Source organism: Mesoplodon densirostris, chromosome 4 (genome assembly GCF_025265405.1).
Source record: "Mesoplodon densirostris isolate mMesDen1 chromosome 4, mMesDen1 primary haplotype, whole genome shotgun sequence".
NCBI classification, from domain to species: Eukaryota; Metazoa; Chordata; class Mammalia; order Artiodactyla; family Ziphiidae; genus Mesoplodon; species Mesoplodon densirostris.
In genome coordinates, this window is record NC_082664.1 from 136,016,342 (window position 1) to 136,040,814 (window position 24,473).

Genomic DNA, 24,473 nt, shown 5'->3' on the forward strand with positions numbered 1-24,473 from the left:
CAACCAGGAACCCTAAGAGGGTTGAAGAAAACTTTCCTCCTCTACAGAATTAAGACTTTTTTATATACTTATGGATATCTCAGGCTAGATAATTATTCCACTGGTCTCATCCTTTAGGATTTTCTCTAAGTATGCTGTCAGAAATTACCCCATCAAGTAACTGTTCAACCTCTAAAATTGTTAGTTGTCACTGGCTAAGGAAACCTGTCCTCCTTAAGGGAAAAGTATTATTGGGTGGGTCGGGGGTGGGGAGGAAGAAAGAAGGAAAAAGAAAGAGAAGTAGCTACACCATGGATATCTTTTATGTAACAGCTTGTAGTCATGTTACCAACTAGAAATGATCCTATTCTTGAAATTATCATAGAATTACAAGTCTAGAAGGGACTGGAAACTTGTTCATCAACTGCACTTAACCTTGTCACAAAAAGAAAAACTGGAGAAGCCTTGGGTAGTCTTACAGATTTGTAGGAGTCCTTTTTATATCCTGGATACTAGTGCTCTGTCAGATGTATGTTTTGCAAATATTGACTCCCAGACTGTGGCTTGTCTACTCTTTTATTTTAACCTATGCTTCTTTTTTGTGTGTGTGTGGTACGTGGGCCTCTCACTGTTGTGGCCTCTCCCATTGCAGAGCACAGGCTCCAGACGTGTAGGCTCAGCAGCCATGGCTCACGGGCCCAGCCGCTCCACGGCATGTGGGATCTTCCTGGACCGGGGCACGAACCCATGTCCCCCGCATCGGCAGGCAGACTCTCAACCACTGCGCCACCAGGGAAACCCAACCTATGCTTTTTAATAAGCAGAAGTCTAATTTTTTTTTTTTTGTGGTACACGGGCCTCTCACCACTGTGGCCCCTCCCGCTGAGGAGCACAGGCTTCAGACGCACAGGCCCAGTGGCCATGGCCCATGGGCCCAGCCACTCCGCGGCACGTGGGATCCTCCTGGACCGGGGCACGAACCCGCATCCCCTGCATCAGCAGGCGGACTCCCAACCACTGTGCCACCAGGGAAGCCCCCTGAAGTCTAATTTTGATTAAGTCTAATTTATCATTCTTTTCTTTTGCAGTTGTTTTCTTTCTGTATTCTGTGTAAGAAAGCTTTGCTTACCCCCTAATTGAAGGGAGATTTTCCTATGTTTTCTTCTTAAAGCTTTGTAGTTTTAGCTTTTACATCTAGGATCCATCTTAAATAACTTCTGCTTTCAGTGTAAGAGAAGGACTAACATTCATAATTTTCCATATGAATATCCATTTGTTACTGCACTTTTTATTAAGAATCTTTCCTTTTCCCATTGGAATACTTTGAGAAACACTGTTGAAAATCAAATGAACTGCATAAATGTGGGTGTACTTCTGGGCTCTATTCCATACCAGTGTCATATTTCTCAATCATACCAGTACCATGCTGTTTAATTACAACAGCTTTATACTATGCTTATGTTACAGTCAGGTAGCATAAATTCTCCAACTTTGCTCTTCACTTCTTAAGACTGCTTTGGTATTCCAGGTCATTTGTTTTTCTAAAGAAATTTTAAAATTAGCTTGTAAATTCCTATACAAACACAAAGAATCTTGGTAGGGTTATAATTGGGATTGCATTTAAGCTACGGATCAATTTGGGAAGAACTGATATTTTAAGAATATTGTCTTACTGTTCATGAACATGGTACATCTTTGCATTTGCTGAGGTCTTTTAAAATTTCTCCAAGCAAACTGTTTGCTTAGCAGTTTTCAGTGGTCTTGCATGTCTTCTAACATTTACTCGTAAGTATTTAAATCAAGTTTCTTAGATGCTACTATAAATGATATTTCTTTTCATTTAATTTTTAAAAAAACTAAGCTTTTTTGTTTTGTTTTGTTTTGTTTTGTTTTTGCGGTATGCTGGCCTCCCACTGCCGTGGCCTCTCCCGTTGCGGAGCACAGGCTCCAGATGCGCAGGCCCAGCGGCCATGGCTCACGGGCCCAGCCGCTCCGCGGCACGTGGGATTCTCCTGGACCGGGACATGAACCTGCGTCCCCTGCATCGGCAGGCGGACCCCCAACCACTGCGCCACCAGGGAAGCCCCTAAGCTGTTCTTTACTACAATAAAATGTTCAGATCTTAAGTGTATCACTTAATCAGTTTTGATGTATGCATATTAAGACACAAGACATTTCTGTCATCTCAGAAATGAGTTACCTTCACAGTAGAACACTTCTCCCAGTGGCAACCACTGATTTGATTTTTATCAACACAGGAGATTTTTATCAACACAGGAGAGTTCTGCCTATTATAGCTGTTCATATAAATGGAGTCATACCGTAGTTTTGAGATTTGGCCTCTTCCACTCAGCACAACATTACTGAGATCATTAGATCATTCCATTTTATTGTTGAATAGCATTCAATGTATGAACATAACACAGGTCATTTATCCACTCTCCTGCTGATGAGTATCTGGGATGGTTCCAGTTTTAGGCTATAATGAATAAAGATGCTATGAACATTTTCGATGAAAGCTTTTGGTGAACAATGTTTTCATTTTTCTTGGATAAACACCTACAAGTAAACCTGTGGAGTCATGGAGTAGATGCATATTTAACTTTATAAGAAATTGCCAAACAGTTTTCCAAAGTCACTGTACCATTTTACATTCCAGCTGGCAATTTTAACTTTAGCTTTCAAAAAATTTTAGCTATTTTGAACAACAAGGTCCTAATGTATAGCACAGGGAACTATATTCAGTATCGTGTGATAAACCATAATGGCAAAGAATACAAAAAAAGAATGTCTCGGGCTTTCCTGGTGGTGCAGTGGTTGAGAGTCCGCCTTCCGATGCAGGGGACACGGGTTCGTGCCCTGGTTCGGGAAGATCCCACATGCCACGGAGCGACTAGGCCTATGAGCCATGGCCGCTGAGCCTGCGTGTCCGGAGCCTGTGCTCCACAACGGGAGAGGCCACAACAGTGAGAGGCCCACGTACCTCAAAAAAAAAAAAAAAAAAAGGAGTGCTATGTGTATAACTGAGTCACTGTGCTGTACAGAGATTACCACAACATGGTAAATCAACTCTACCTGAATTAAAAAAAATAAAACAAATTTTTAGCTATTCTGGTAGGTGTGTACTGTTAGGTCATTGTGGTTTTAATTTTCATGTACCTGATAGCTAACAATGTGGAGCATTTTTTAACATGCTGACTGCCCGTTTGTATATTGTCTTTTGTGAAGTGTCTGTTGTAAAAAAATTGGATTGCTTCTTTCTTTTTTTTTTTTTTTTTGCTGTACGCGGGCCTCTCACTGCTGTGGCCTCCCCCGTTGCGGAGCACAGGCTCCGGACACACAGGCTCCGCAGCCATGGCTCGCGGGCCCAGCCGCTCCGCGGCATGTGGGATCTTCCGGGATTGGGGCACGAACCCGTGTCCCCTGCATCGGCAGGCGGACTCTCAACCACTGCGCCACCAGGGAAGCCCGGATTGCTTCTTTCTTATTACTGAGTTGTCAGGGATCATTATATAGTCCACACCTAAGTCCTCTGTCAAATATATGTGTTGCTAATACCTTCTCCCATTCTGTGGCTTCTCTTTTCCTTTTCTTGATGGTGTTCTGGGATGAATGCAAGCTTTAAATTTTTATTAAGTTCAATTCATCAATTTTTCTTCCATGTTCTATGCTTTCTATATCTTCCGTAAAAAATTTTTGTTTATCTTGAAGTGGTAAAGATATTAATCTATTTTTTCCCTAGCAGTTTTATTATTTTAGCTCATATTTAAGTCCATGATCTATCTCAAACTTATGTTTGTCTATGATATAAGTTAAGAGTTGAAGTTCTTTTTTTTTTAAATATTGTTTTATAGTTGTTCCATCACCATATATTAAAAAGAGATGTTTCTTTTCTTACTGAATTGCTGGAGTGCTCTTATCAAACACCATTTCCCATATAGGGATGGATCCCTTTCTGGACTCTTTCCTGTTCCATGATCTATCTGTCAGTCTTTATATGAAAACTACTCTGTCTTGATTAGTATTGCTTTACAGAAAGTCTTTAAGTCAGGTAAAGTCCTTCTTCCTTTCTTTTTGAAGATTCTTCTGGTTCTTCTTAATTCTCTGCCTTTTCAGATCAACTTTTAAATAATCTTGTCAATGTTTTATAAAGAGCCTCCTGGAATTCTGACTGAGATTGCATTAAATCTACAGCCCAGTGGAACTAACATCTAAATGATATTGAGTCTTCCAATTCATGAACATGGTACATGTCTCTATTTATTTATTTATTTATTTATTTATTTATTTATTTATTTATTTTTGCGGTATGTGGGCCTCTCACTGTTGTGGCCTCTCCCGTTGCGGAGCACAGGCTCCGGACGCGCAGGCCCAGCGGCCATGGCTCACGGGCCCATCCTCCCAGACCGGGGCACGAACCCGTATCCCCTGCATCGGCAGGCGGACTCTTAACCACTGCGCCACCAGGGAGGCCCTCTCTATTTATTTAGATCTTTGATTTCTATCAGCAATATTTTATAGTTTTCATTGTTGCAGTCATCATCTTTTGTTAAATTTATCCCTCTGTATTTTATAATTTTTGATGTGACTATAAACAATACGGTTTTTTAAAAATGTAAGTATAGTTGATTTACAATATTGTGCCAATCTCTGATGCACAGCAAAGTGACTCAGTTATACATATATACATTCTTTTTTTAAATTCTTTTCCATTATGGTTTATCACAGGATACTGAATACAGTTCCCTGTGCTATATATTAGGACCTTGTTGTTTATCCATTCTAAATGTAGTAGTTCGCATCTACCAACCCCAAAACCCCAATCCATCCCTCTCCCTTCCCTTGGCAACCACAAGTCTGTTCTCTATGTCTGTGAGTCTGTTTCTGTTTTGTAGATAGGTTCATTTGTTACATATTTTAGATTCTTTTTTTTTTTTTTTTTTTTTTTGCAGTACGCGGGCCTCTCACTGTTGTGGGCTCTCCTGTTGCGGAGCACAGGCTCGGGATGCGCAGGTTCAGCGGCCATGGCTCACGGGCCCAGCTGCTCCGTGGCATGTGGGATCTTCCCAGACCGGGGCACGAACCCGTGTCCCCTGCATCGGCAGGCGGACTCTCAACCACTGCGCCACCAGGGAAGCCCCTGCGCCACCAGGGAAGCCCTCACTGACTTCTAATTTAATTCATTTGTGGTCAGAAAAAATATTTTGTATGATTTTAAACCTCTTCAATTTATTGACACTGATTTAAAGATGAGCACATTGTTCAATCCTGTTGAGTGTAACATGTACCCTTGAAAGGGATTTATATCTTCAGTTGTTGGGAACAGAATGTTGTAAGTATCAGGTCATGGTAGTTTATATGGTTCATTTAGTTCTATGTCTTTACTAAATTTTTGTCTAGTTATTCTGTCAACTGCTAAGAGAGGTATTCAGATCTTCAAATGTGACTGCAAATTTATCTCTCTCTTTAATTATACCGATTTTTGTTTCATTTATTTTGAAGCTCTGTTATTAGGTGTATACACATTTATCATTGTTTTATCTTCCTTATGTATTGACTTTTATCATTATCAAATGTTTGTATATAATGAGATTGACTGTAATGGAAAAAGGATGTTAAAGAAGCAAATGGCATGGGTAAATTTCTAAGTAACAGTTAACTGAGTTTTTAAGGTTAACTGTTATTTTTTTCAAGGGTATAATATCTTAACTCTGATGAAAATTAAGTCCCTTGGGGAAAAAACAAGACCCTGCCTCTTCTAGGCTGAAGACTTTGAGAAAAACTTACACAAATTTGAATAAACACTTGTTGAAGAGGCAGCAATGACAAACTGTCATAATCATAAAAGGATTTTTTACTTCATAGTGACAGTTATTAAAGTATTATACCTATTGGGGTTATTTTTTGGACAGTTAATATTATTCTTATTTTTTTAGAATTTTTACTGGAGTATAGTTGATTTACAGTATGGTATTAGTTTCTGCTGTACAGCAAAGTGAATCAGTTATACATATACATATACTCACTTATTTTTAGATTCTTTTCCCATATAGGGCATTAGAGTACTGAGTAGAGTCCCCTGTGCTATACAGTAGGTCCTTATTAGTTATCTATTTTATATATAGTAATGTGTATATGTCAATCCCAACCTCCCAATTTATCCCTCTCCCCATACCTATGGTTAATAAAGATGCTGGCTTCTATGCTCTGTGTTGAACCAAAAAAAAATTCAATTGCAGAATGATCTATCAATGTTTCCAGTAACACTGGTACACCAGTTTCCTTTTAATGGCTCATCAGTTATGCCATTGCCGTGAAGGTAATATGAGGAGACTCATTTAGCAACATATTATTACATCATCTTAACATGAAGTAAGGCCCATCAGGCATTATTAAATTAGCCTGAATTTTGCAGTATGTCAGCAGCATTTTATGTACATTAATAGCAGGGTTAAATGTTCCTTGGGGGATTCTGTTGAAGAAAAACGATTTCAAAGTGGTGTTTGGATATAATCTTGTAATCACTATTTATATTTTCTTCTACTATCATTGTGTGGTTAAGATTATTATGTTGCTTGTGAATAGGTAAGATAAAATGGCAGCCAATTATTAATTGTTTTGGTATATTCTTTTCTCCTCTGACCCATTATAATAAATACAGTTTGGAATACAGGTTTTTCTTTGAATGCGAGTGATACATCTTTTTAAACTCTTGAATTTCCTGGGTTTACTACTTAGGCCTCAAATCAGCTGGTGTGAACCATCATAACTTCTCCTGGCAACTACAGCATAGCCAGAGCTAAGTAACAGTAATAAATAGCAAAGCCATTGCTCCTTTCACAGTAAGGAATACTTTCACTTATTTTAAGAGCCCTCTGGTCTTCATTGATGTTATTTATCCTTGTTGCAGTATAATCTTCTCTCATCTGTGCTGAATTTTGGGCTTTCTCTTTGGGGCTCATGCACTGCTTCCATGAATTCTTCAAAAACAAATCTTTCCCTGACTTGAATACCTATAAATCTTCTTGTATACAGGAATATTGTTATTTTATATTTCATACATTCCCGTAACCTTGTTCTCTTTTCCTTAGGCCTGCCTGATCTCTCCAACATGTGATAAAAAATTATTAAAAAGCAATCTTACAGTTTCTTCTTTTTTTTTTTCTTTTTGCGGTATGCGGGCCTCTCACTGTTGTGGCCTCTCCCGTTGCGGAGCACAGGCTCCGGACGCACAGGCTCAGCGGCCATGGCTCACGGGCCCAGCCGCTCCGCGGCATATGGGATCCTTCCAGACCGGGGCACGAACCCGTATCCCCTGCATCGGCAGGCGGACTCTCAACCACTGCGCCACCAGGGAGGCCCCAGTTTCTTCTTTTTTAATACTCCATATGTGCTTATATTTGGAGTATACAGAGGAACTGGGTCTCTCAAAGCATAATTCCCAGTCGATGTGGATTAAAATCACCTGGGGTACTTGTTAAAAATAGAAATTCTCAGGCCCCTCCATGACCAAACAAATTAAAATGAGAGGGAGGTAAGGGATTCTTACCTGCAGTATAATTACATCAAGGCTAAAAACATCAAGCATGAGTTTAGAAGGTTTACCACTTGCTAGATGTATGGCATTGAGCAAATTACTGTTACCTCTGGAGAACACTCATTTTCTAACCTGCAAAATGGGTGCTGTTAAAAGGAGTAAATGTGGGAGTTCCCTGGTGGCCTACTGGTTAGGATTCCAGGCTTTCACTGCAGAGGGCCTGGGTTCAATCCCTGGTCGGGGAACTAAGATCCCATGGGCTGTGGGTATGGCCAAAAAAAAAGGACGGGGGGCAGATTAAATGTGTATTCAATGCCTGGCTTAGTTAGTGCTCAGTAAATGATAACAATTATTATTAGAGTGCTATGCATCTAGGTTTGAATAAATGTTTTGATATGAGAATTAAATCTGGTATAAACACATGTTAATCACTGGTAAAAACTGTTAAGATTCATCTTTCCAAAACTGGAGGATTACATAAATGGAGCTTATCACTGATTCTAACTAAATAGCAACACCTTTGCCAAGGGAGTATAAAAAATGTTAAGTGAAAACTCATTAATTAATATAAGCATTAACAATAATTTAACAGCTTCAGCTGTAATTTCAAAGACCTTACAATAGTTTCTTTTCCTCAAGTTTAGCAGTAGTGTTAACATTAGACCAGTGGTTCTCAATCTTTTTGGTTTCTTAAAAATAATATTAAGGGGCCTCCCTGGTGGCGCAGTGGTTGAGAGTCCGCCTGCCGATGCAGGGGACACGGGTTCGTGCCCCGGTCTGGGAGGATCCCATATGCCGCGGAGCGGCTGGGCCCGTGAGCCATGGCCGCTGGGCCTGCGCATCCGGAGCCTGTGCTCCGCAACGGGAGAGGCCACAACAGTGAGAGGCCCACATAACGCAAAAAGGAAAAAAATAAAATAAAATAAAATAATATTAAGGACTTAGAATAGCTTTTTTTGGTGGGTTATATGAATCGAAACATTTTAAAATATGCATTCATTTTTTAAAATACTTTCCCTTTCAAGTACATGCAGTTTAGCCTTCAGAGGCTTATAAAGTATGTGGGAAAAAATTGCTAATTCTATTTTTCAAATGAAGAAGTCAATACACAGATGAGATTTAAGGTTAAATGACTTGTCTTAGAACCACAGGTCAGTAACTCGCAGAGATGGGATTTGAACCTAGGTATTCTGATTCTGAAAGGCATAATTATGGGATAGGTATTAAATGAAGTAATATTGTTAGTATGACAGTTAAGTGCCTATGTCTAAAATTAGGGTGGGTCTCATGAAAGGCATGCGGACAGCAGAAAACTAATTTAATATATTCTGCCTTTCCTTTGTATGCTTTTTGGCCTGACACTGATGGGAATCTGGCAAACTGAGTGTTTAGGATTCTCAGTGTAAAGATGTGGGGAAAGAAGCAGAGAAAATGGCCATTAGTACAAATGCAACATGCTAAGGAATATGCAAGAGCTGAAAGAAAGATTCCAAGTCAAAGAGACTGTAGGAAGCTCAAAAAACTGGATGTAGATTTCCAAGCAGCACTTTGCAAGAAACCACCCTCAACAGGAAACCCCTTGTGTCTTGTCACTTTAGCAAAGCTATATTATAACTACCCTTAAACCAGGCACTTGCCATGGTCTGGTCATCTCTGGCCCAAGCAGTTTTCAGATCTTTTGATGACACAGTACCTTGCCTAACCTGTTGGCTCTTCCCATAGATCAAAGAAGAAGAAATGAAGAATAAGTAATTAACAGATGACAGACCTCTCCCCTAGTTTCCCCTTTAGTAATCTCATGAACAAACTGTGTGAACAAACTTGTGAACAAGATAGCATCTAAAGAAAGATCACAAGAAGTCAACAAGACTACATGCAGTGGGGGATAGCAATGACTCTGATCCCTTATCTCAATGATTAACTGAGATTACTTCCTCTTTTTTCCCCTTTAAAAACTGTCTTGGCTGAGCAGAATCTTCGGAGCTGGTTTTTGGGGGACACAAGTCTGCCTTCTCCTCAGACTGCCAGCTGTCTGATTAAAAGCAATCTTCCTTTCTACCAACACCTGCCCCTCAGGTACTGATTTTCAAGCAGCAAGCAGCCAGAACCTGAGTTTGGTAACAGGTTGAAATGAAAGTACTTTCAACGTTAGTAAGTTTAACATAGGATGGTCAAGCTACACAGAGCAATTTTATGTTCTTCTTGTACTCTATCAGCAACACTGTTCTTTTCATGAGGAAATAAACATCATTTTCAGAAATAAGCATTTTGGAAGAGGGTAGGAAGCTAACTGCTACTTTGCCTCCAGTTAAAATAGAGGTGAGTTATGAAATTCTTTGATGATAGAGAAAGACAATCTGGTGAACTGTGGAAGGGAAACCATTTTAAGCAGAGGAGCAGAAAAAAAGAAAATATGTTTAATTACTAAAAACCCACCACATTTAGTCACAAATTAAATGCACAAATAATGATGAAATAAATTGGATAAATTTCTACCTCCTCTGTTAAAGTCTTTATCTATGTGTTAAAAAATTATCTCATTGCTTTTGTTATTTATTAACTTACTTGACAGCCTGGTAATCCAGTATCTCTGCTGTACAGGGAAAATGAGCCCCTCTCTGACGTTTTTCCTGTAAAACAAAGAAAATAGCTCCATATAAAAATCCTCATTTACTGACACACAGTCAATTCAACTTCTAGACCATTCATGGAAGTACAGAGAACAAATGAGAAACAAGAAGACAAAAATCCAATAAATAAGACTTAAAAAGCTTACTACCATTCCAGTCATGTGAAATAATGAAAAAAAATATTCAAAAGCATGGATATCTACAGAACCAATAGTATGATTCATATATCCGCAAGTGAGGATGTTTTCCCATATTTGCTTCAGATTGAACACTCTCCCCTTTCCTTCTCTCTCTGAGAAATTTAAACAGTAAAGATACAGTTCACATCTCACCCCAGACCACAAGGTAACCACTATCATAAAACTGGTATATGATTCCCATGTATATTTTGAATCTTTTAGAACATATTCATGTATTCAAACAATATACATTACTATTTGTGTTTAATACATTTAAACAGATGGGATTACATGGTATATATCTTGAGATATATGTTAAAAGTAAACACCTAGTTCATTCACTTTTTACTGCTATAAAATGTCCCATTATACAAATAAAACCACAGTTGATCTATTCTCCTACTGAAAAATACAAAAACAGTTTCTGCTTTTTTTTCTAGTTATCATGAATAATGCTTAAACAAATATCCTTGCACGTCCTATACACACATAATAGTTTCTCCAGGATAGACACAAAGAAGTGGAACTGCTGGGTTAAACAATGCACACTTTCAACTTCATAAGTATTACCTTTCTCTGAAGTTGTCATGCCAATTTATACTCTTCCCCGAAATGTATAAGAATTCCTGTTGGGATTATATTTACAGTTCAAAAGCAGATGGCTAAGTATCAGGAATGGTATAGGCCAGCTCGAGAGGGAGAGCAGGTGTCTCACAGTGCTGACAATTGACAGCAGTGTTCTTACTCGTTTGCTTTTCAATACACATGAGTTTAAGTAAGTTCAGTAAAGCCAATTTTCAAATAGTATATAGTTTTAAACTAAACAGTCTTTCACAAATAGACATGCTGCTTAAAAAGATTTCTGCAAGGATCAGAGTTTGATGTTAATATCAAAGACAGATACAAGTAAAAATGACAATGGCAGAGCTAATTCTTTTTCTTCATTTCAGGGTAAAAAAAACACAATGTAATTAAATCTGACAAGTTATCCAAAATATTTAAAATTATTGAGGCTATATGAAGTCACCATAATTGTATACTATACACTGAGATATCAGCTTGTGATTATATAAAAATGTATAGTTTATTAATTTAAAAAACTGCACACATAGATGGGATGCTCAAAATTGTTTACTGATAGGGTGCATAATTAAAAAAAAACTTAGAGATATATGTACTAATATTCTATCATTTTCACTGATGTATGCACCCCACTGATGTATTCAACTGGCCAACTGATGTAGAAATCTTACAACTCTGAACTTGGCATCTACTGAACCTTTAGATATACAAAATAATTCTTGTAATAACAAAGCTAGTCATTAGAAAACACTTTAATAATTAAGAGTATAATTTCTGAGCCCATTAGGATATTGTAGCATATGTCTTAAGACGCACTTACTATCTGTTCCTGATGAAGCACCTATTTCACGTGAAGGAATGCCAACACATAAAAATGCTGATTTATGAGAACAGGTTAATTAATGTGCTCTAGTTGCCTCACATTATCACCACCAAGTAGTATGTTCTACGTAAAGAATTTTAATTTGCAAAATACACATATGAAATTAAAAAGAAAAACATTTCTAACTCTTTAAACATATCCTTCACAATTAAGACTGCTTATAAAAGTCAAGGTGATACCTCACAGTTTTAGACTCTACACTTCAACTCTTGGAATGTGGCTTCACAAAATCCTTAAAGGATTATGCATTTGCAATTCTGACACACAACCCTCCCTGCCAGACCCAGAATATGGAAGAGACTGAAGGGATATGCCAACACACCGTAACAGGCAGAGAGATCACTGGGAAAAAATAAAGAACAGCCTACGTCTATGATTTGCAAGTAGTACTTTATTAATCAACTACATTAAACAAGTTTATAAGATGTTAAAAATCATTCTCAGTATATGTCTTTAATTTTAAGAAAATGTTGCCTTTAAAAACAAATCATGGGGCTTCCCTGGTGGCACAGTGGTTAAGAATCCGCCTGCCAATGCAGGGGACACGGGTTCGAGCCCTGGTCAGGGAAGATCCCACACGCTGCGGAGCAACTCAGCCTGTGCACCACAATTACGGAGCATGCACTCTAGAGGCCGCGAGCCACAACTACTGAGCCTGTGCGCCACAACTACTGAAGTTCATGTGCCTAGAGCAAGTGATCTGCAACAAGAGAAGCCTGTACACCACAATGAAGAGCAGCCCCTGCTTGCCGCAACTAGAGAAAGCCCGCATGCGACAACGAAGACCCAACGCAGCCAAAAATAAAATAAATAAATTTATGAAAAGAAAAAACAACAAATCATGTCTCATACACTTGGCAGGACAGAATTGGAAGACAGTAACATTTTAAACCAATATCACAAAGTTAAAAAAAAAAGACTATGCCAATGAGTTGTCATTCACAATACACTATCAACTTATTAATAGTTGAAATACTCACCAAGTCCTTAAATTCTTCCTGAAACATTATCTCAAACAACCAGTAAAGACTTGAAACTGTTATACTTTCACTCAAATATACTAGTAAGGACTCTTTTTTTTTTTTTTTTTTAATTGTTGAGGTGGTAAAGGGAACAGAGTGAGAAATCAATATTAGGTCTGTTTTTTAATAAAGTACAGATTTCAAATACAATCTTAATTTAAGTATCTGTGTGGAGGCTACCCATCAGATAGACTGTTTAAGAAAATGTCAAGTTTTAAAACTTACTTCCTGTGCCTATTAAAATTTCTAAACTTCTTCTTTTCACAGAGGATATTCAGACCAGAGAGAATGAAAACTCATTTAATATAAGCTCAAAATATTTCAAAGTAAAAGTTCCTTCTGAAATGGAAAGTTGGTAGTTCGTTTTTAAAATGACAATGAACCTAATTCAAATGAGATTCCAAAATGTAAATACATTTTTATTTCACCTTTAATTTGTTAGGAACTATTTATTTCTTAGGGACTTAGAAATCTGGGTACTCCTGAAATATAATAATGCATACTCAGCCTGAGGTTTAAAAGACAATAATTTTTAATTCTTTCAAAATTACTTTTCACAAGAACTCTTTTCATGAATTAAAATGAATCCTATGTCTTTTTGTTTAATCTTAGGTGTCTGACAAATAAAAACTTCTGACTACTGTATTATGGGGTTACTACTTTTACATAAATATTATACATAAATTATAGTATGTGGACAATTTTAACAGTAAACATCAGCTGAATACAATTTAACAACTATTAGTAACTTAATGTATATCTAATATACCTAATTTCCCTTGAAACACCTATGAAAAAATATTATAAAAATTTTAGTGGGATATTCTAGCAGAGGGATTTTATTTGTGTGTGGGCACATATGCATCCTGGGCCTCTTTGGCAGTCTTCACAATAATGTTTTTAAAAGTACAAAGCAAAATATGTAGTATTGTACAGTAAACTGGTATGTTATTAAAATGTTAAAGAAATTTGCTGCGTAGTAATATATGTGCCTTTTAATTAACACATTAAGTAGTAAGATCTAGAACCAGGCCTATTAACAATGGTAATTTCAAATCATAAATGACAGTTTAAAGATATCTGCAACAATTATATTATACTATGAGAATATCTGTTCTATTAGTGACAAAAATCATAGATACTATCAGGACTGTTTTGCTACCCTCATTCAAAATTGAAGGAAATGCTAAATTTTACTTGGAGACTGGAAAAATAAAAATGACAATTTTTTCCCTGTCCAAGTTCACTGATTTTCCTTCCATTCTGAGAGTCTCTGGACTCCACCCTAAGAACCTCAACACTAGGAGAAGAGCAACATGTATTGAAAGATATACATTTATATACATATTTGTATATCAAGCCAAACACGTATTTCATAAATAAGTATTTTGTGTGCAAAAGTATTTTAAGTACCTAGACTTACATGGTTTACATTAATCAGACTCAGTATTTTCTGACCCCAAACTGAGAAATGCTCAAGATACGACAGGTGAGTTTGACTAATTTGGATAGGATTTATAACAGTTGTTCAAGAAATAGCAAATTACTGATTCAAGAAATTATTTTACCCAGTTGTTTGTATAAGATGTATGAACTATTAGAGGCAGTCATTACTATTAACAAATTTTCTTGGAATTAAAAAAAAAGAATTCTGGGCTTCCCTGGTGGCGCAGTGGTTGAGAGTCCGCCTGCCGATGCAGGGGACACGGGTTCGTGCCCTGGTCTGGGAAGATCCCACACGCCGCGGAGCGGCTAGGCCCGTGAGCCATGGCCGCTAAGCCTGCGCGTCCGGAGCCTGTGCTCCGCAACGGGAGAGGCCGCAACAGTGAGAGGCCTGCGTACCGCAAAAAAAAAAAAAAAAAAAAAAAAAAAAAAGAATTCTAAGTTATCTTGTTCCATAGCAAAAACATACATTTCACAACAATAAGTTGCAACTCTCCATTGCTTGCCTAAGCTCCAAAAATACAAACTAATGTTAGTATTAGTCTATAAAGAACTCTTCAAAAGATAACTTTACCTACATTCTTTTGGCACAGGACACAATCAACAGTCAAGTTGAGGCTGAGGATTGACAGGCACAGTTCATTCCCATTCCTTGCCAACCCATTCCTCCCCAACCCAATCACAAATATCCGAGAGTTGACTAGACAGAAGAATCTGAGTTTGATAAATTCCATCAAACATTTATGGGTTAGTCAATCTGACAGATGGTGGGGTTATGAGATGAAGATCCAAGCCTGTGCCCTTAATAGGTGACAACAAGTAGAAAAGTTTATACCCTACTTGGATGAAAAACAAGTTTCACAATTAAGGTCAGGTGTCTTGAGGTTCAGATACAAAACACACTGTGGGTGGTTCCAGAAGAGTGGACAGACAATTGCCTGGGGCTGACACAATCCATAAGGCCTACTGAACCAGGAAGGGGATCCCTATTCAAACCTGAATGGAGTAATAGGCACCTTCTGATCATACTAAAGATGGAGATGAAACTACCCACCATTTCACAGAAGATGGGTCTTCTGAGTAGGTGGCCCATGTGAGAACAATACAGCTTTTTAATGCAAGTGATTTTTCAAACAAAAGTGGTCTGGGAGATAAGCTGTATTCTGCCCTACGTACAGCTTAAGAGTTGTCAAATTGGTTTTCATTTAGACCCAGATCATGCCATCCCAAGGCTGTGAAAACAATCAGTCTCAAGGATAAAACGGATATGCACTGATTGGGACAAGTTGATCAAACACCTGAGTAAACTCTAAGGTCAGAGCTGAAAACGCTTCCTTTGCCCAAGGCCTAAACAGTGAGAATCTAGCTAGTCTTGGAAGTTTCTAGTGTGGTGAGAACCAAATATAAAGAGGATCCCATCTTTCATCTGATAGAGAGATAACTCACTGATTTTTTTAAAAAGCAATTAAATGCCCTTTTCCCCTAATCAGCAAAAGAAAAAGAAGGGGTTAGAAAGTAAGGACTAAAAACACAAAATGGCAGAGAGAAAAGGAAATGTAAGAAGACACAAAAGAAGAGAAACAGGTAAACCTGCCTTCCTTTATAACTCTATCTGCGTTTCATTACTCCATAAGTGCCGTCAAGAATATACTGGCTTAAAAAAAAAAAAAAAAGAAAGAATAAGAATATACTGGCTTTTAAAAATTTTAACAGTCATACTACCTTTTGGGGGCACAAATTAGACTAAAAAAAAAAAAAAAACTGAACCACAGAAACCAAGTCATCCTATCCTTTACTTATTTATTTATTTATTTATTTTTTTGCGGTATGCGGGCCTCTCACTGTTGTGGCCTCCCCCGTTGCGGAGCACAGGCTCCGGACGCGCAGGCTCAGCGGCCATGGCTCACGGGCCCAGCGGCCATGGCTCACGGGCCCAGCCGCTCCGCGGCATATGGGATCCTCCCAGACCGGGGCACGAACCCGTATCCCCTGCATCGGCAGGCGGACTCTCAACCACTTGCGCCACCAGGGAGGCCCCTATCCTTTACTTATATAAGTGATTTTTCTAAACGTAAATGCAGGATTTCATTTCCTTAAATAAAATTATTTTAAATTTCATCTTTGATTCATCACGTTACCCTAACCTATCTGAATTTATGCTAAATACTTGGAAGCCCCAGAAAAGAGGGGTAGGAAGAACATGACCAGAAATTTCTAACGCTTACTCCACCTCAAAAATTGAAGGCATGTCCACTCCCAGAGGAGTGGAGGAAAGAGTCGAAATGACAGGAATCCTCTTGGCAGGTCATTTATGTTGATGGAATGTACCACACCCAATTTTGGGAACCCTGGTTGTAAGGGTTCAGATTTTAAGCAGGGTAAAAGTAAACTCCAATTTTGGAAACTCCTTGAAGTGCAGGTGAATTAAAGGACCCCTACATCATTTCTGAGTAATTATAAATACCAAGTAAGACCAAATGACCTTTCCCAGGATCAAAGACTCATTTTTCAAAGAGACTTCAGAGGTTACCTAGTCCAACTCCCACCAGTACTACTTTGAACACAGAGTCTCACCAAAAAAAGGTTCACTGATGACTGCCTTCTACTTTGTATCACCTACATTTTAAGAATAACACTAAAAAGCCAAAGTGTAAGGATGGTGAGGGAGAACTCTCAGAAAATAGAATTTCCAACAGTAAAATAAAAACTCTGCAGAATATTATATAACATTCCAGCTATTCTTATTAGTAAAGAGATTTGTGTTAACGATTAGCTCTTTTGTTGCAAATCTGTTTATTAATGCAGTGGGAGACTTAATAGACATTTTTAGCAGCCAAGTTACTACTGGTGAATCACAATGAGTTCATGTTTATTGGAGATTCAGGTATTTTATGATGAAATGGTTATTCACATTTTTTGCTTACTTTTTTCCTATTGGATTATTTGTCATTTACTTGCTGATTTGTAGGAGTCCACGTATTTTTTTTTTTTTTTTTTTTTTTTTTTCGGTACGCGGGCCTCTCACTGTTGTGGCCTCCCCCGTTGCGGAGCACAGGCTCCGGACGCGCAGGCTCCGGACGCGCAGGCTCCGGACGCGCAGGCTCAGCGGCCATGGCTCACGGGCCCAGCCGCTCCGCGGCATATGGGATCCTCCCAGACCGGGGCACGAACCCGTATCCCCTGCATCGGCAGACGGACTCTCAACCACTTGCGCCACCAGGGAGGCCCAGGAGTCCACGTATTTTTGATACAAAACCCTTTATTGTATCTATATAAATATTTTATGTAGGCTGCCTTTTCACTCTCTTAATGGTGTCTTTTTTTTTTTTTTTTTTTTTTTTTTTTTGCGGTACGCGGGCCTCTCACAGCTGTGGCCTCTCCCGTTGCGGAGCACAAGCTCCGGACGCGCAGGCTCAGTGGCCATGGCTCACAGGCCCAGCGGCTCCGCGGCATGTGGGATCTTCCCAGGCCGGGGCACGAACCCGTGTCCCCTGCATCGGCAGGCGGACTCTCAACCACTGCGCCACCAGGGAAGCCCCCAATGGTGTCTTTTGATAAACACAAATTCTTCATTTTAACATAGTCCAATTTGTGCATTTTCCCCTTTATGGTTAACATTCTTTGGTGTGTGCACTGTTTAAAAATCTCTGCCTGTTCCAAGGTTACACATCTATTTTTCTATGTTTTCTTCTAAAAGCTTAATCTTTCACACACTTAAATCTGAATTTGGTTTTTGTGTATGTTGGTAGGGGGTTAAGGTACCACTTTTTCCCATAGGGATATCCAGTTGACTTCAGTACTGTTTTATTGAAAAGATGATCCACATCTTAAAAGTATCACTGTGGCTGCTGTGTGGAGAATAAATTATGGGGGAACAAGTATGAAAGCAGGAAGACCAATTAGAAGACTTACTGAAATAATCCAGATGAAAGCTAGTGATGGCTTTAATTGTCCTGACCCACTGAGGTACATACTATTAAATCCCCATTTCACTAATGAGGAAAAATAATTTGCCCAAGGTCACAGACTAAGTAGATGAAAGACTAGAATGTAGGGCTATCTGACACCAAATTCTTAACAGCATACTATACTGCATTATTTTCCACTGGAGGTTTAGGACACAATTCTTATATTCTAATCATATACATAGACATTTAGTGGATCCCAAATACAGTATAAAATTTTTCCTCTATTGAGCCCTCCAAGCAGTCTCTACCAATCAACTGATTTAGCACTGCATGTGAAACGTATTCCAGCTGAAAGAGGGAATGATGACAAATCATTCCAAAAATAATTGGCAGCAAAGCCCAACTACTCCAGAGGTTGGCTCTGGGTGTAATGAGAACATGGGCAGTTATGCTGGTTACACTTACAGGTAATAGCTATTCTTTTCAGTTCTCACAAAGGGCACATGATGATGTTAATCTTGCTTCAAGTGCCTGTTATAAAAGTATTTATTCTTATCATGTCTTTCTGGGCCTCAGTTTCCTAATCTATAAGAATAAACAAGTTGGACAAGATCAGAGGTTACATAATGACATCCTGAGAGATTGTTTTGTGTGGCCAATGCAGGGATTTGTCTGTCTGTATATGTTCAAAACAATTTTAAAAAAATTAACTGCTGTGCCAGCCATGAGAACACACCTTGCAGAACTCCTACTTTGGGGAATGTAACTAACTCCCTGAAGTCAGTTCCTTTGGGGAACTGCTCCAGCTGCTGTGCTCTAGAATCCATGACTGCTTTTGTACTGAGGCCCACTTGCTTTCAACACATTTGACAGAGTACGGTAGGGAAAGTAAAGCACACCCCTTCCCGGGAGACATGGCATTACTTTGTTGACCAACTTTGGCTCACGAACTCTCCAGCTGCTTTGCTGAACCTTCCTTAGGGTACACAGCAGTGTAGGACGCTTCCACTGCCTCTTCTTCACTCTCAAAGTCTTGAGGTTGCTGTCGGAATTTGCTGACTAGCTATTACGTGCAAGGCACTGTGAAAGGTGCTTTACTTACACTGCTGGTTGCACTGCTAGCTGTATTCTTCATCCTACTAGATATCCTATTAATACCAAGGAGTGATTGAAGGAAGCTCTGAGATATGACAATAAATTTTCAAGATCTCCTGTAGATCTCAATCTACTGGCTGGAGAAACCTGACCTATAATACCCTCTTAGCTGTATGTGCTCTTTTCCTACCAATGCAAAATAATGTTTTTATGAGGGAATGACCAGAGAAAAAGATATTATGGAAGATGTAGCTGGATCAGCATTTATTTCTGCAGCAGTCCAGTGAATACTTGAAAATTTCCAGCAAAATTTAGTAATTTCAATGAGTAGATATTACTCAAGAAATAACTGTTGACTTTATGAGTAACAGCACAAATTAGAACAAACAGTTTCCCTATTTGTCTGAAAGCCAGTATTATTTCAATGTTCATTCAGGCATACTGATTTACATTCAAACTCAAAATCTATTAAATAAAAAACTGCATCACTATATTTTAAACGAGCAGCATGAGACTGTTTTTCTCAAAAGATAAAGGCTTAACTTAGAAAGAGAATTCCTGGATGTTTCAAAAATTACCTAGATCAACATTACCATGATTCAAAATGAAATATTTCAATATATAAATCATGAGAGCTTTTCTATATTTAGTTTTCAGAGAAACAATATAAAATCCTTACATAGGCAAATCTAAATATTTGGGCACAATTCTAAATTTGATCACAGTTTTATGAGCAGAATATCCTCCACCCCCTTGGGTATCTCTGAAAACTCATTAATTACCTAATCCTCTTTACTTATAGAGAAGGTTTCCCTCCCTTTTTGTGGGTGAACACTACCAAAGGTTTCATATAATTTGAATCACAGTAGCCACTTGGAGAAACATAAAATGCTATCCTACAAAGTGTGGAAATCTGTAATGCCACTGAGTATATCTAAGCAGAGACTTAGGAATTCTGATCACTGGATTCATGTCTTGGCTCTTGCTTTTCTCGCACTGAGTGAACTGGGCAAGTTACAAGTCACTTGACATCAATGGCCCCACTCACTCTTTTAGGAAAACCAACTCAGTAACATGTACCTCACACAGGCCTGTACCATTTAATCAATGCTTATAAAGTAGTTGGAAATTCTTGTCTGAAAGAACCTAGGATGATGCTAAATATCAGAACTACGGTCTTCATTCTGGTAGCAACCTGTTTAAACTTACAGGGAAAAAAATCTAAAAAGGAACTCAAACTAACAGATTTTTTTTTTAAAGGGGAAGGAAAGAGAGGGAGGGTTTTAAACATAAATGCTTGCCTATTTTCTTCACAACAATTTATTTAAGTAGTATTGGCTAACATTTGTGCCAAGCACGCTGCTGGCTACATTGAAGATATTTAAATACCTAGTGCCAACAAGCACAGCTGCTGGACTCTCTATGCCCTCCTCTTGTTCACTCTGTGCCAGATTCCTCACACAGCTATGAATGATGAGGCAGCAGCACAGGAAAATGCCACGCGTGAGTGAGATTAGTGATAAACCAGAGGATCCCTACAGAGGCCAGCGATTATAGCAAGTTCCCAGTTGTAATCAGTTTTCTAACCCAGTCTTTATCTCATCACTTATTCCATCTTATCTTTGCACCAACTTCCTGTGACAGGCATCAGAAATATAAGCATCTTCCCAATCAATCCTGCAGAATTGCTACGGCACCAAGAAAGGATCTCATTATCCTTGATAAGAACACACAGTCAGACCTGGGCAATCTGAAAAGACTTCAGAAATGACTTCTTGAGAATAAAACCTGAGATGAAGCAGTCCAGGGTGCAAACATTCACCAATCCAGCTACCCTTCCCAATTCCCTCCATCCCTCCTCCTAAAAATCAGATTCACAAATTAAACATAAACAAATAGACGGGGATGAGAAGGTTTATACAAAACAGTTTGCCTTTCAGACATTGGAATGCCCAGAGAGAATACTAAAATGCAGGATTCAATATGAGATGGTGAGGTAAGTAGGTAGGTAGAAATTAGGGATGAATGAACAGAGTAGAATAAGAAAATACATCTGATCAATTTTAGTCATTTATCAAAACTTTCTGGACCATTTCATGGTCCAATTGTGCCCTATACAGAATCCATACCAGGGTACTCATTACAGGTAGATCAAAATCTAAACACTTCTCTCAGACATTTTACTTAATAATTGCTTTTCTAAATTGTATCTGAAAACATATTCACATCTGTACTGCTTTGCCTTAGATTCAGAATTTAAGTGTGTTTTCTCATTTCCCCAACCTTATGTTGTTTAAAACTTAGAAACAAAGACATTTCATTTTTACAGCAATTCAAATTATAGAACTAGGAATTATCTCTTCATCTTTGGCTGCATTTCAGGAGAAAACATGGTGAATATGTTTTTTCTAAAAATAATCAGGTAACTTTTGTATCTTAATGTTTATGCCTTTCTTAAATAAAAAAGGATTTGAAATAATTCAATTGATGCTTTACAACTTTCTAGCCAATCCTACTGAGCCAATCCTTCAACACGCTTTAATCTTGTCTGCTCTTCCTACCCAAAAAATAAAGAAAAAAAGAAAATCAGGTAAAAATCACATCACCAAAAACTTGGGCTGGGGGAAGAGAGAGTAACATTGTTATCAAACTATCTTGGTAATCATACACTTAAATAATCTACTCCTTCTGACATACTGTCTCTGCTTTCATCAAATCCTTGTATGAATGTTTTCTCTCAGAAATTTCTTGTATCATACAATGATAAACAGAACATGAAGCTCATTATTGTTAATTCCCATGATTTTCTCACATCTTTCTGTATTTTGGCTGTTTTAATTTAAACCATGACCTTAAACAGGCAAGGTTACTGTCTGAGTCTGTTTTTTTATGGCATCCAGGGACCAGAAGGCAGATGCCACTTGTTCAGGGAACACTGGACTGGAATTCAAGACTTGTGTTGTTTGCATGCCAGGAACAGATTCTAGTCCAAGGCTGTATCTATGGCACACAGCCACATGGAGGCAGAGAGACAGTTTAAGAGAACTATGCTCTAAAATAGCAGATAATAAATGATTGTTAATTAGCTAGTTTCCCTTGACAGCAAGAACTGGAATAGAAAAAAGGGACCTAGTCAATGGAACTGCCACCATTCACCAACTATCTGATCAGAAACAGGGTAGTGAAATGAAACAAGCATGGAAATGAGAGCCAGGAGGGTCTATTCCTGTCTCTGTGTGAATCAGCAGTGTGACATGCATAAATCATTAAACTTCCCAGGGCCTCAGTTTCTTTACCTAAAGAATGGGGTGGGGTGGGGTGGGGTGGGGCAAGATTGGACTGGATGATCTCTTTCTGTTTTTTATCCTATGAAATTGACATCCTCATCATTTTGCTGTTAATCACTCACCCTCTTCTGACAGAATGTAAATCTGGGCACTCCTGGTACTAAAAGGAAGAAGACAAGCTGCTAAAAAATGTAGAGACTTTTGGAATAATGATGATGTATGGTTATAAAATGAAGTATAGGGCTTCCCTAGTGGCTCAGTGGTTAAGAACCCGCCTGCCAATGCAGGGGACACGGGTTCGAGCCCTGGTCCGGGAGGATCCCAACATGTCGCGGAGCAACTAAGCCCGTGCGCCACAACGACAAAGCCTGAGCTCTAGAGCCCGTGAGCCACAACTACTGAGACCATGAGCCACAACTACTGAAGCCCACGCACCTAGAGCCCGTGCTCCACAACAAGAGGGAACAAGAGAAGCCGCCACAATGAGAAGCCTGTGCACCGCAACGAAGAGTAGCCCCCGCTCGCTGCAACTAAAGAAAGCCCGTGCGCAGCAACGAAGACCCAATGCAGCCAAAAATAAATAAATTTATATACAAAAATATAAATAAAAAAATAAAAATGAAGTATATAGGCAGTTCATCATAACATCTGTTTAATACATTTTGAGATATTTAAACCATGAATATGGTATGTTGAATAGAGGAAACCGAAGTTAATATACTCAGAATTATTAAGACTTCATTCTACTCAAATTAAGAAAAACTCTAAATGGTAATAAGGCTTTTCACTGGGGCGCAACACCCTTCACTGATACAATGTAGGAAGGTAAACACATTTGGTACACCAGAGAAAATGTACAGATATGTAGCAAATGAAGGAGACTATTCTATTCTGTTTTCTTAAAACAGATGGAGAAAGCCCAAAAGAAAGCCTTAAATCCCCATTATGGTCTACTAAGATTTAAATAAGGTTCTTGCTACATGATGGGAACTCTGAGGGTAGAATATGACACATTCAGTTTTCACTGAGTGGCCTCCAACACTGCAATTTACTGCCATCTGACCTCTGTAGTTTGAAAACAGGTAAAGGCTTGCCTTGAATTCTCAATGGGTTATAATCTAGCATTCATTTGTTAGTCAAACTACTTAAAATGAGTTTTTTTTTTTTAAAGAAGATGTTGGGGTAGGAGTTTATTAATTAATTAATTTATTTTTGCTGTGTTGGGTCTTCGTTTCTGTGCGAGGGCTTTCTCTAGTTGTGGCAAGCGGGGGCCACTCTTCATCGCGGTGCACGGGCCTCTCACTATCATGGCCTCTCTTGTTGCGGAGCACAGGCTCCAGACGCGCAGGCTCAGTAGTTGTGGCTCACGGGCCTAGTTGCTCCGCGGCATGTGGGATCCTCCCAGACCAGGGCTCGAACCTGTGTCCCCTGCATTGGCAGGCAGATTCTCAACCACTGCGCCACCAGGGAAGCCCGAGTTTTTTTTTTTTTTTACAATCCAACTCATTATAAATGGCAAATCAAGTTAAAGTATGTCTGTGTAAAATATTTGTTGAAGGGAGAAACAAAGGAAGAAATTAAAGAATAAAGGAAGAAAAAACTGTAATAATAAAATCAGAGAGGAGGCATGGGGCAGTGGTTAAAAACAGTGACTCTGGATGCAGACTAACTGGGTTTAAATTCCCACTCCACTTCTTACTAACATTATTACGTAACCTCTCTGTCCCTTAGTTGCCTCAGTGCTGCAATGGGATAATAAGAGTTTTACCTCACTGGGTTTTTGTGAGGTTAAAATGTATTAATATACAAAGTGCTTAAAATAGGGAAAAACACAAGTAAGGGCTAATTAAATATTATTATTTTAAAGAAAAATACACTGACTGGAAGATCCATGAATGTGTATCCTGTGCTTGAATATCAGTGCTTGA

General features: G+C 38.7%; 1 protein-coding gene across 3 annotated transcripts in view; it reads right to left on the minus strand.

Annotated features, from left to right (window-relative positions):
* The window catches only part of TCF12 (transcription factor 12), a 393,224-nt gene that overhangs the window by 113,824 nt on the left and 254,927 nt on the right, over positions 1 to 24,473 (minus strand). For all 3 annotated transcript variants that reach the window (XM_060097288.1, XM_060097287.1, XM_060097289.1), the window contains one exon: positions 10,082 to 10,146. In XM_060097288.1, coding sequence (XP_059953271.1) covers positions 10,082 to 10,146 — 65 coding nt within the window. The remainder of the gene's footprint in view (positions 1 to 10,081; positions 10,147 to 24,473) is intronic.